The sequence below is a fragment of the Pelobates fuscus genome, chromosome 11, assembly GCF_036172605.1.
Source record: "Pelobates fuscus isolate aPelFus1 chromosome 11, aPelFus1.pri, whole genome shotgun sequence".
Taxonomy (NCBI): domain Eukaryota; kingdom Metazoa; phylum Chordata; class Amphibia; order Anura; family Pelobatidae; genus Pelobates; species Pelobates fuscus.
The window spans coordinates 23,290,027-23,303,033 of record NC_086327.1 but is presented as its reverse complement, the minus strand read 5'-3'; the positions used below and the strand labels follow the sequence as shown (position 1 = coordinate 23,303,033).

At 44.3% G+C, this 13,007-nt stretch overlaps 1 protein-coding gene across 1 annotated transcript in view; it reads right to left on the bottom strand.

The window, feature by feature from the left end:
• Nucleotides 1-833: 833 nt before the first annotated feature.
• ARHGEF1 (Rho guanine nucleotide exchange factor 1) overlaps nt 834-13,007 on the bottom strand; it is a 79,904-nt gene continuing 67,730 nt past the window's right edge. The window contains exons 22-31 of the mRNA XM_063436255.1: nt 8,708-8,783; nt 8,341-8,508; nt 7,039-7,126; nt 6,492-6,602; nt 6,163-6,224; nt 5,703-5,861; nt 5,437-5,613; nt 4,766-4,899; nt 4,558-4,637; nt 834-2,567 (exon numbers count right to left, since the gene is read on the bottom strand). Coding sequence (XP_063292325.1) covers nt 4,563-4,637; nt 4,766-4,899; nt 5,437-5,613; nt 5,703-5,861; nt 6,163-6,224; nt 6,492-6,602; nt 7,039-7,126; nt 8,341-8,508; nt 8,708-8,783 — 1,050 coding nt within the window. The 3' untranslated portion in view covers nt 834-2,567; nt 4,558-4,562. The remainder of the gene's footprint in view (nt 2,568-4,557; nt 4,638-4,765; nt 4,900-5,436; nt 5,614-5,702; nt 5,862-6,162; nt 6,225-6,491; nt 6,603-7,038; nt 7,127-8,340; nt 8,509-8,707; nt 8,784-13,007) is intronic.

Below are 13,007 nucleotides of genomic sequence, written 5' to 3'. Positions count from 1 at the left end.
CCGGGGGGAAAAATCCAGGTGATATTTTTTGTACCCAAGTTCAAAAGGACAGGGCACAAAATATTCCAGAGCAATAAAGAAATACATTAAAAAAATGAACTTAATAGTTGTGAGTTCTTTGGGGGATAAGAAGTTATTAATTGCATACCTTCTAGATACTGCAAAACATTTCATTCCACCAAACTGAAATGATTGTAACCACCGATGTTTCACCAGTGGTTCCATGTGTCATTCCGTAACAGTCTGTGGGACATCAACACGTTACTTGGTTCACCTGAACTGAAGCTACCAAAGTCCACACCATCTTTGCCACCATCTCATCATCTCCTGTCTTCAGGAGTTGGACAGTATTGCCTAAAGTATCTTTCGATTAATATTCCTCTGTCCCAAATCGCCCTCTACTGGGTTATATACAGGATATGTTTTCCCCACTTCTCTTCTGTTTAGCTCTCTGTCCTGTCTGGGTTGTCCTCTTTCTGTCACACTCCTCATCCCTCTGTTTGTTCTTTTTTCTTTGTTGATCTGCATGCGATTATGCATCTATTCTTCCAATTCACCGATGTAAAGTCTGCTTGTATATTATTAACATATTTTCAATTACCATGCAATTTAACTACTCTCAAGATTGTATGTTACATGCAGGCTTTAGATTGTTTGTTCTACCGCAAACAAACATTCTAGTTAAACTAGAATTCCTTTTATGTCCCACAAACATTTCTGAGTTGGCAATGGTTGTCCAGTGCAGACGGCTTCAGCCACTTTGTGAAAGATGACCACACGGTTGCGTATAATAAACATCTGTAGTATCAACACAGCGAGCTCATCACAGCATGTAACGGGATTACCATCCCACCATAGTAATTCTTTAAACACTTTATTTCTTTGTTGCTTTTACAGTTTTTAGGTTCTAGACAATGAAAGTCTTTGGCATACATTGAGAAACAAAATATGGAATACAAATACGCCCCCCCTTTCCTTTTCAAACCCCCCTGTTGACATAATACACTGACCTTTTTTCAAAACCACCCATCCAATAAAAAAAGAAAGCTTCAATTTATATATATATATATATATTTTTTGTTTGTTTAAATAACATAAAGGATGACTTTTAAACAAATTAGGACTAAGAAAAATACATAGATCCAGGACACGAAATCCCCACATCTTTGAATACAATAGAGATGTTCTTTATTTTCTAACACTTAAAAGCATTCCAGCCCTGTATGTATGTATGTGGGTGCACAATATGCACATACAATAAATCTCCCTCTCTGCAGCTCTCTATACAGTGACAGTACAGATATTCTATACTTTTTTTTACCTCCACCATAAGTTGTCGGTTTGACTCTGAGTAGATGTGGTGGGTCTTTTGGAAGCAATGAGATGGCAATGAATGGTTTCCTGGATCAGGTGGGATCCGTAGATGCATGATCCCTGCAGATCTCTTCATGATAAACATACTGTGACCTTATATCTTATGCCAGTAGCAAACACGTTACTTTTACTTTTTTAATTCGAAACGAATCGGGTCCATCAACTTAGATCCCACAACACAACTGTGGGGAAACAGCTCAACTTCGCTGCTAGTATATAGACAGTGGATCAAAAACACTCGATCCTCTACTCACACACGGACATATCTCTCATCCTTAATCCTACCCCTCACTCGTAACTTGTGCACAGATAGCTGGAATATTAACTCTTAATATTCAAAGCTCACTCAGACACAGACAGACAGATACAAAACTCATTCCTAATACAGAGGCAATCAGGACACATCCTGCGGAATATCCCTAGCTAACAATAATACAAAAGTATTTTGACGTGGGTCTCATGCACTATTAACCTTCTTCCCACAGACTCCAGCATGTGAAGACACCAACTTAAATCTAAGTTATCAGCTTAGCCTCATCTCATCACTCTTTTCTGAATCCCTTAATTTTCCACATCCCAACCTGATCCAGGTGCCAGTCTCTTTGTAGGTACCGCACTCCCTCTTGAAACCCAGGAGGGATAGAAAAATAAAATAAAAAAATCAGAGCCTTAAATAAGGTGAGGATATGGGGATTATTCATTAACCCAACTGATAAAGGGGCCTAGAAAGAAGCACATATTTATTCATTCATACAAGCTTGTCATCACTTTACTGTACAGCTAGGATAAGAATCTCTATATCTTATAATTATATATATATATATATTTAAAAACAGATTACATAATATATAGAGAATTCAGCAGCCCCCCTCCCCCAACAGTCCCTGAAAAAAACAATATATATATATATAAAAAAAAAAAAAAAGCAATAAGGCACTTTGGTGGCATTTGATATCTAGAATGGAGTTTTCTCCTGTAATAAACAGTGAATGGTCACCCATCCTATAATAAAACAGCTGGCAGTTCATTGGGTAGGTAATACCACCATTCTCCGCTTAATCCCCTGTTACAGCACCCTGTGGGATGCCTATTTGTTAGGTAGTAGGATACAGTCAGAAAGGTTTTAGTTGATGAGAAGGGCAACCCGCGGATGGATGCGTGAGGGATTGGCACATCGAGGAGATGGAGAAAACCTGTGGAACAAGCAAAACGAATATCCTGTAAGCTACCAATATCAAGGTGCCATGGGCACTCTCTGCAGACTGAGCTCAGTAACAGTTACAAAGCAGCAAGAAGCTGAATTCTATGTGAGCAAATACACAACAGCACAACACACACACACACACACACACGAAAATACAACAGAAACAAATGAAAATGGGACAAAGTATGTTGAAATAATACGGATGGTGTCGACTGCACTTTCATTTTCACTGGCTCATGTCTATGTTCCGAAATAGATGAATACTTAAACCTTATGCTTTCACCATTTGTTTTCCTTCCAAGGCATCTGAAACTTAAACCTTTGTGGATCAATCACACAGTGACGTTCCACACTCAGCACAGCATGTACTAAAACACTATCTGGCCAGTGCTATCCCAATCCATTCCCACAGCATTCCCAGTGCAATGTTACATCCAGACCAGCGCTGTGACACTCTCCACCTGGGTCAGCACGTGCTGTGACACTATCCGCCCGGGCCAGCACGCGCAGTGACACTATCCGCCCGGGTCAGCACGCGCAGTGACACTATCCACCCGGGTCAGCACGCGCAGTGACACTATCCACCCGGGTCAGCACGCGCAGTGACACTATCCACCCGGGTCAGCACGCGCAGTGACACTATCCACCCGGGTCAGCACGCGCAGTGACACTATCCACCCGGGTCAGCACGCGCAGTGACACTATCCACCCGGGTCAGCACGCGCAGTGACACTATCCACCCGGGTCAGCACGCGCAGTGACACTATCCACCCGGGTCAGCACGCGCAGTGACACTATCCACCCGGGTCAGCACGCGCAGTGACACTATCCACCCGGGTCAGCACGCGCAGTGACACTATCCACCCGGGTCAGCACGCGCAGTGACACTATCCACCCGGGTCAGCACGCGCAGTGACACTATCCACCCGGGTCAGCACGCGCAGTGACACTATCCACCCGGGTCAGCACGCGCAGTGACACTATCCACCCGGGTCAGCACGCGCAGTGACACTATCCACCCGGGTCAGCACGCGCAGTGACACTATCCACCCGGGTCAGCACGCGCAGTGACACTATCCACCCGGGTCAGCACGCGCAGTGACACTATCCACCCGGGTCAGCACGCGCAGTGACACTATCCACCCGGGTCAGCACGCGCAGTGACACTATCCACCCGGGTCAGCACGCGCAGTGACACTATCCACCCGGGTCAGCACGCGCAGTGACACTATCCACCCGGGTCAGCACGCGCAGTGACACTATCCACCCGGGTCAGCACGCGCAGTGACACTATCCACCCGGGTCAGCACGCGCAGTGACACTATCCACCCGGGTCAGCACGCGCAGTGACACTATCCACCCGGGTCAGCACGCGCAGTGACACTATCCACCCGGGTCAGCACGCGCAGTGACACTATCCACCCGGGTCAGCACGCGCAGTGACACTATCCACCCGGGTCAGCACGCGCAGTGACACTATCCACCCGGGTCAGCACGCGCAGTGACACTATCCACCCGGGTCAGCACGCGCAGTGACACTATCCACCCGGGTCAGCACGCGCAGTGACACTATCCACCCGGGTCAGCACGCGCAGTGACACTATCCACCCGGGTCAGCACGCGCAGTGACACTATCCACCCGGGTCAGCACGCGCAGTGACACTATCCACCCGGGTCAGCACGCGCAGTGACACTATCCACCCGGGTCAGCACGCGCAGTGACACTATCCACCCGGGTCAGCACGCGCAGTGACACTATCCACCCGGGTCAGCATGCGCTGTGACATTCTCCACCCGGGTCAGCAGGCGCTGTGACATTCTCCACCTGGGTCAGCACGCGCTGCGACATTCTCCACCTGGGTCAGCACGCGCTGTGACACTCCACACCTGGGCCAGCTCACATTGTGACATTCTCAATGAGATTTTCTCACATACACAGCAAGCACCAGGTCACACTGTTCACCCACCATGTACATTACCTGTCTCATGTGAAACTGCTCTGAGACACAGTAAATTTGGCGATTGTCCTCTGCAGATGGTTATAGTCCTCTTCTATCATCTAGAAAGTGGAAGAAATACATATAATGGGAGATAGCAGAAGCAATAATGAAAAACAATTCCATGATTTCATACAAACTGGAGGAACATGGTGGGGGGCGATCACAGGGCCATTCTTTACTCACTAACCTTGAGCTGTTGGACCCTTTGCTCTAGCACTTGGATGTGTCTTCTAACTTCCTCAGATTGTTCCTGAGACAGTACAATGGGTGCACATAAAGAGTCCCCACCGTCTAGTTGACTTTCTCCGCTCAATTCAGCACCTATCCATGGGAAAAACACAAAAAGACATAACCATAAAATTCCATGTTAAATTACATATACACTTACTGCCCTCTACAAATCAAACTCAGAACTGCAGATGTAAATGTGACTTTCTACTTAAAAATTCATTAGACTCATCAAAATTCAAAGTTCTGAATAGTCCTCTCTTTTCCAAAACTCATTTTCTCCTTAAAACGAGGGACCCACCTGAGATCTTCAAGCCAAATCATGGTCTATAATTTCTTTCTAATGGATAATTAATGAGCACAAAAAAACTTTGCTAATCTTGCATAAAGAAAAAGACATTAAGCCACTCAATAATAAACGTAAGATAACTCCAAATTCTATGTACATGTAACATGAGTTGTGTTTATTCATGGTGGGGTTGGAGTTAAGGAATATGAAACAAACTGTACAGGTTAGTATGGTTGTTTAGGTACATGGAATATCTCTATAAATAATTATGAGTTGTACCTATTTAACGCACTGTGGACAATCTGTCCGATAATTTTCAGGCTGAATTTGTAAAAACTCACCATTCTCTCCAGTGTCTCTTGAAGAGTCCTCATCATCACCATTGGTGGTCGTTTCCGCCGGTGCAAGCTCCTCCCCTTTGGCCTCATCTCTGGCCGAGTTTAACTCTATAAATGACAGTGAATCTGCATCCAAACTAAGGCGTATATTCTTCACTAGTAACCGTTTTAGCACCAAAACTGACGGCGAGAAAAAAAAAAAGTACCGTTAATCCTTCTTTTCCTGGAACGCCAAAGTTCACATGTAAGAACTATACAGAATTCCTCACCTTCTTCTAAAGCCTCACTGGCTAAGTTCCCACCAGTATTCGTGGATTCCTGGCTCATTTTACACACAGCAATATTATGAGCTAGAAGATGCTCCATTAGATTTGGTGTGTCGCCAACAGTCTCTTCCTGCCCGGATTCCACAGGAGACTTTTTCTTGTCTGTCAGAGAGGGAATATAATTAAACAGGGCATCATGAAACAAAATTTAGAAGAACAAAACTGTCTTGTTTCACCTGCCTGAAGAACATCATGAAATATTATCTAGGCATATTAAATATTATTTCAGGACAACAATAGAAGGAGTATAAGGTAGAAGACATAGCAGATGTTTGTGAAGGTTGCTTGATGTGTTGAAGGTGTAGACTTTATTTCTGGTATATGGTATGTAGTTTTATGTGATTTTTGGAAACATGTTTGCGTGCATTTGGCCGATGTCATCATGGAGAGTTGGCTCTCTTACCATCTTTGTTCACAGAATCTTTAAGGGAATCTCCGTTCTCCCTTAGTACTGGCTCGTTAAAACTGCAAAACACAAAAATATGGTCAACTGGACGATGGGGTGTTGTAGATAAGGGATGTGCAAAAGGAAACTAAAGCGAAAAAAGAAATTCAAGGCAATACAACTGCGGCAGTTCAGGAAGTACACCGCTACTACTATGACATACAGGACACTGCAATGGGCCTGGAACAAAAGCCTACGTAGTAAGATAGCCTTACTTCAAGAATCTGCATGTAGAGTATATTTCAGCAGTGCACATGTTGAATAAATCGCTACCACTATTCACTTACTATGACGGACTCTGCGGGATCATTCTACTAGAATCTCCAGATCGAAGTCCAGATCTGGATGGAGCACAAAAGTCTAAGGAGCCTGCAGTTTCTTTGATCAATGAAAACCAACTAAAAGGAAACAGAATGGATGTTTGAGCAATCACAGAAGCACTCCTAATACCCTCCCACTAGACATGTTCATTTAAAACCAAGACTTTAACTTCTACTATCCATTTGTGTCCTACGCTGCACCATTTACCAGAATTACACTCGCAAAATCCCATGCCGCTTATTATGCACACAAACCCCCTGGCCTTCACTCACAAATGTGGTATTGTACCAGAGCTCCCACAAAATTATCTCAATCTCACCCCCCTCCCTCCATGACCTTACACTCTGATATGTTTCCCTTTGAGTAAACATATCCCTCAGTATATTCTCATTTACAACAACAAAATGACGGGAGGACAGTCATTGTACTATCCCTGCTTGTACTCTTTGAACTTGTCATGTCTCAGTTCGATACGTTCTGTACCCCCTTAACCATTATCCCATAAAGACTCACATTTTCTTCTCGGATACAGTAGGTGCCACCAATTCATAGATTTGCCCTTTGCCGTCCCACTTAAATATCACAAAAAAGGCTTTGTTGTCTGCAAGAAAGACCAACGAGATAGGATGAGGACAAAGATACACAGTTCAGGTTAAAAATTCACGAGTGTATAAATTGTTCAGCGATGATGTGAGCTTTTAAAACTAAAGATCTTAATCCCTCAGTGACACAGCTGCAGAAGCATGTCCTGCACGTCAGGACAGAAAACTATTTTGACATTTTTGCGATGTGTGTGTTCAACCACAGTTCCTGTTTCCATCAATTAAAAATAAATGAAGTTATTCATTTAGTACAAAATATCTCTAGGATTTCAGGTTTTTTTTTGATAGGTAAGTCACAAAATACAAGAAATAAAAAAAATGTTTGAATGTGGAGGGATTTTTGAATTTGGTATGTTTATCCTGTAAGCTTGATATCCATCACAGAAAACAAAATTGCCCCACACAAGTATTTGCTCACATCACAGGCCATTTATCTAAGCGTATTTTGACACTTTTTACGGCACAGCGCTCAATTTGAGCACTGCGAACAGAACATCAGTTATTCTTCATCCACTAATTCTGGCGCCAACTGAAAAGTGGGAGACCCATATATCAAATTATACCCAGTTACCAGCAAGGAAATGGTCCCTGCCGGTAAAATACCACATGGTGGAATAGCCCTAATGGGAACGAATACCATGGCGGAATAATTCTGTAATGCGCTCGTTAAGGTTACAAAAAGCTAAAAGACAAAGGCCAACACTGCTGAGATGTTGATCTGCTATAGTATCACATTACCTTAAAGCCCAGCTACCTTGAGAGAAATGTCATAAAACTGCATAAAGTGGTCTTAAAAGACTATAGACATAGCTTCAGTGGTTATTGATGCTTGGAAGGAACACTCTTTTACAATGTTTTTACCAATTACGTAGATGATCCCCATTAAATATAATTTATTTTGCATGTTTTCTAAGTTGGTTTATGGAAATTAGCTTCCAAAAGCTGCAGATCAAGTGTCTGCAGCTACTGCAAGCCCTCCCTTTTATTTCCAGGCAAAGACTTCCAGACGGCAGATTGACCGATCAAAGGTTTCTCCTTGAGAAGCCTTTGTGTTCAATCTGCAAGCCTGCCTTCAGCTTTTCTGCACACTCTGTGCCTGTGTGTTAAAACCATATACATGAGCACAGGAGCTCTGTAGCAACCAAGCTGGAGTTTGCATGTTCTTTACGTGTTTGGCGTCATCTTTTAACATACAGCCATGGAGATTACTGACCTGTAGCCACTTCGCGAGCCATTGCAGAATCTAACTTAATAATGGGAATCAGCATTAACTTTCCATCTGGGGTAGGCATAATGGTCCGACTTTGGCATTTCAGCACCAGTCGCTCATCCTGTTTCTGCAGCAGCATCAACATGTCATCTAGGAGGAGGACATGGACATCTGCAAGACAGGACGTTATTGATCAGGATGGAAAAAGGGAGAGAGGGGCAAACAAGACAGGAAAGGTTAAGGAAAAGAACAGGTCATTGTAGGAAAAAAAGGACATGTGATGAGATACTTTTTAAAATAATAAAAACTAGCATAATATTGAAAGTATAGGAGACAGATATGAGTAATTCACATGAAATTGGACCCTCACCAATGGCCTTGTCTCTGCTTACTCTCCATAGCAAAGAACCCTCGTATATAAGATTCTTTTTACTGATATCAATATTCTGGAAAAAAAACAAATATGTTTTGTCAATGAGAGACTCTTAATAAAGAAAAGTGTTTAAAGCAAATGCAGGAGGGTCATCAACTGGAATATTCAACAGTAGGGTTAATTACCTAGAACCAGCTAAACTGGAGCAATGTTTAACTGGAATAAATTAGACAGCAAGGTCTTTTACCAGGAACTAGTGAGACAGGAAGGTCTTTTACCAGGAACTAGTGAGACAGGAAGGTCTTTTACCAGGAACTAGTGAGACAGGAAGGTCTTTTACCAGGAACTAGTGAGACAGGAAGGTCTTTTACCAGGAACTAGTGAGACAGGAAGGTCTTTTACCAGGAACTAGTGAGACAGGAAGGTCTTTTACCAGGAACTAGTGAGACAGGAAGGTCTTTTACCAGGAACTAGTGAGACAGGAAGGTCTTTTACTAGGAACTAGTGAGACAGGAAGGTCTTTTACCAGGAACTAGTAAGACAGGAAGGTTTTTTACCAGGAACTAGTGAGACAGGACGGTCTTTTACCAGGAACAAGTGAGACAGGAAGGTCTTTTACCAGGAACTAGTGAGACAGGAAGGTCTTTTACCAGGAACTAGTGAGACAGGAAGGTCTTTTACCAGGAACTAGTGAGACAGGAAGGTCTTTTACCAGGAACTAGTGAGACAGGAAGATCTTTTACCAGGAACTGGCGAGACAGCAAGGTCTTTTACCAGGAACTGGCGAGACAGGAAGGTCTTTTACCAGGAACTAGTGAGACAGGAAGGTATTTTACCAGGAACTGGCGAGACAGGAAGGTCTTTTACCAGGAACTAGTGAGACAGGAAGGTATTTTACCAGGAACTGGTGAGACAGGAAGGTCTTTTACCAGGAACTAGTGAGACAGGAAGGTCTTTTACCAGGAACTGGTGAGACAGGAAGGTCTTTTACCAGGAACTGGTGAGACAGCAAGGTATTTTACCAGGAACTAGTGAGACAGGAAGGTCTTTTACCAGGAACTGGTGAGACAGGAAGGTCTTTTACCAGGAACTGGTGAGACAGCAAGGTCTTTTACCAGGAACTGGTGAGACAGGAAGGTCTTTTACCAGGAACTGGTGAGAGACAGCAAGGTCTTTTACCAGGAACTGGTGAGACAGCAAGGCCTTTTACCAGGAACTAGTGAGACAGGAAGGTCTTTTACCAGGAACTAGTGAGACAGGAAGGTCTTTTACCAGGAACTAGTGAGACATGAAGGTCTTTTACCAGGAACTAGTGAGACAGGAAGGTCTTTTACCAGGAACTAGTGAGACAGGAAGATCTTTTACCAGGAACTGGCGAGACAGCAAGGTCTTTTACCAGGAACTGGCGAGACAGCAAGGTCTTTTACCAGGAACTGGCGAGACAGCAAGGTCTATTTCCAGGAACTGGCGAGACAGCAAGGTCTTTTACCAGGAACTGGCGAGACAGCAAGGTCTTTTACCAGGAACTGGCGAGACAGCAAGGTCTTTTACCAGGAACTGGTGAGACAGCAAGGTCTTTTACCAGGAACTGGCGAGACAGCAAGGTCTTTTACCAGGAACTGGCGAGACAGCAAGGAACTGGCGAGACAGCAAGGTCTTTTACCAGGAACTGGTGAGACAGGAAGGTCTTTTACCAGGAACTAGTGAGACAGGAAGGTCTTTTACTAGGAACTAGTGAGACAGGAAGGTCTTTTACCAGGAACTAGTAAGACAGGAAGGTTTTTTACCAGGAACTAGTGAGACAGGACGGTCTTTTACCAGGAACAAGTGAGACAGGAAGGTCTTTTACCAGGAACTAGTGAGACAGGAAGGTCTTTTACCAGGAACTAGTGAGACAGGAAGGTCTTTTACCAGGAACTAGTGAGACAGGAAGGTCTTTTACCAGGAACTAGTGAGACAGGAAGATCTTTTACCAGGAACTGGCGAGACAGCAAGGTCTTTTACCAGGAACTGGCGAGACAGGAAGGTCTTTTACCAGGAACTAGTGAGACAGGAAGGTATTTTACCAGGAACTGGCGAGACAGGAAGGTCTTTTACCAGGAACTAGTGAGACAGGAAGGTATTTTACCAGGAACTGGTGAGACAGGAAGGTCTTTTACCAGGAACTAGTGAGACAGGAAGGTCTTTTACCAGGAACTGGTGAGACAGGAAGGTCTTTTACCAGGAACTGGTGAGACAGCAAGGTATTTTACCAGGAACTAGTGAGACAGGAAGGTCTTTTACCAGGAACTGGTGAGACAGGAAGGTCTTTTACCAGGAACTGGTGAGACAGCAAGGTCTTTTACCAGGAACTGGTGAGACAGGAAGGTCTTTTACCAGGAACTGGTGAGAGACAGCAAGGTCTTTTACCAGGAACTGGTGAGACAGCAAGGCCTTTTACCAGGAACTAGTGAGACAGGAAGGTCTTTTACCAGGAACTAGTGAGACAGGAAGGTCTTTTACCAGGAACTAGTGAGACATGAAGGTCTTTTACCAGGAACTAGTGAGACAGGAAGGTCTTTTACCAGGAACTAGTGAGACAGGAAGATCTTTTACCAGGAACTGGCGAGACAGCAAGGTCTTTTACCAGGAACTGGCGAGACAGCAAGGTCTTTTACCAGGAACTGGCGAGACAGCAAGGTCTATTTCCAGGAACTGGCGAGACAGCAAGGTCTTTTACCAGGAACTGGCGAGACAGCAAGGTCTTTTACCAGGAACTGGCGAGACAGCAAGGTCTTTTACCAGGAACTGGTGAGACAGCAAGGTCTTTTACCAGGAACTGGCGAGACAGCAAGGTCTTTTACCAGGAACTGGCGAGACAGCAAGGAACTGGCGAGACAGCAAGGTCTTTTACCAGGAACTGGTGAGACAGCAAGGTATTTTTACCAGGAACTGGCGAGACAGCAAGGTCTTTCACCAGGAACTATTGAGACAGCAAGGTCTCTTACCAGGAACTAGCGAGACAGGAAGGTCTTTTACCAGGAACTAGCGAGACAGCAAGGTCTTTTTACCAGGAACTGGTGAGACAGCAACGTCTTTTTACCAGGAACTGGCGAGACAGCAAGGTCTTTTACCAGGAACTGGTGAGACAGCAAGGTCTTTTTACCAGGAACTGGCGAGACAGCAAGGTCTTTTACCAGGAACTGGCGAGACAGCAAGGTCTTTTTACCAGGAACTGGCGAGACAGCAAGGTCTATTACCAGGAACTAGCGAGACAGGAAGGTCTCTTGCCAGGAACTAGCGAGAAAGGAAGGTCTCTTACCAGGAACTAGCGAGACAGGAAGGTCTTTTTACCAGGAACCGGTGAGACAGCAAGGTCTTTTTAACAGGAACTGGTGAGACAGCAAGGTCTTTTTAACAGGAACTGGTGAGACAGCAAGGTCTTTTTACCAGGAACTAGCGAGACAGCAAGGTCTTTAACAGAAACTAAACAGGAGGGTTCATTACATGAAACCAGCTAGAAAGATTGGCTCATTACTTGGAAACTAGTTCGAGAAGGGAGCCCATTACCTAGAACCAGGTTGACAGGAGGGCCTAGTACCCAGAACCAACAAGTAAAGTGGGCTCACTACTAGGGAGTAGACAAACAGGGGACATACAAGTGTCCTGCCTCAGATCTGATCAGAGCTCCAACAGCTGATCCATTGCCATAAGCAAAAGGTAGCCTTCTGGAGGACCATATCAAGACTTTATTCTGCACATTATTATTATTATTATGTCATTGTATTTTGCCTGTCTTTTTTATATTTTGTGTGTGTGTGTAATTTCTTTTTCCTTTATGTCTTGTCCTGTATGTTAAAGTTAATTTTACCAGCCCTACTCTATACATTTAGCTTGTTTACTTAATTGTTTTATTCATCGATATGCATAACTAAGGCTTATCTGTGATTTCTGCCCTCTCGCCCCATCTTTTGTTGATAGCTAACTAAATGTTTGTTTTGCTTGACCAACCCAGATGCATCTCCCCATTCCAAAGCATTACTGCAGGCTTATCTGACCCCAATATCTCTCTTCTACAGCCCGAGTTACAAGTTTCCTGTCTCAGACCTGAACAGAATGGCTAAAGTGCCAGTCCATGCTGCTACCATTTCTTGCCCTGAACACGGCAATCTTTTTCTCAGTGGTCCTTACGCATTTCCAGCTTGCCCCATTGGGGTCTATAATGAATGCAGTCTGCCCGCACATCCATGCCTCGCCCCTCGGTCAGTCCTTACACTGGCTTAATTGGGTTTTGGGCTCAATTTCAAATTCTGCAGCT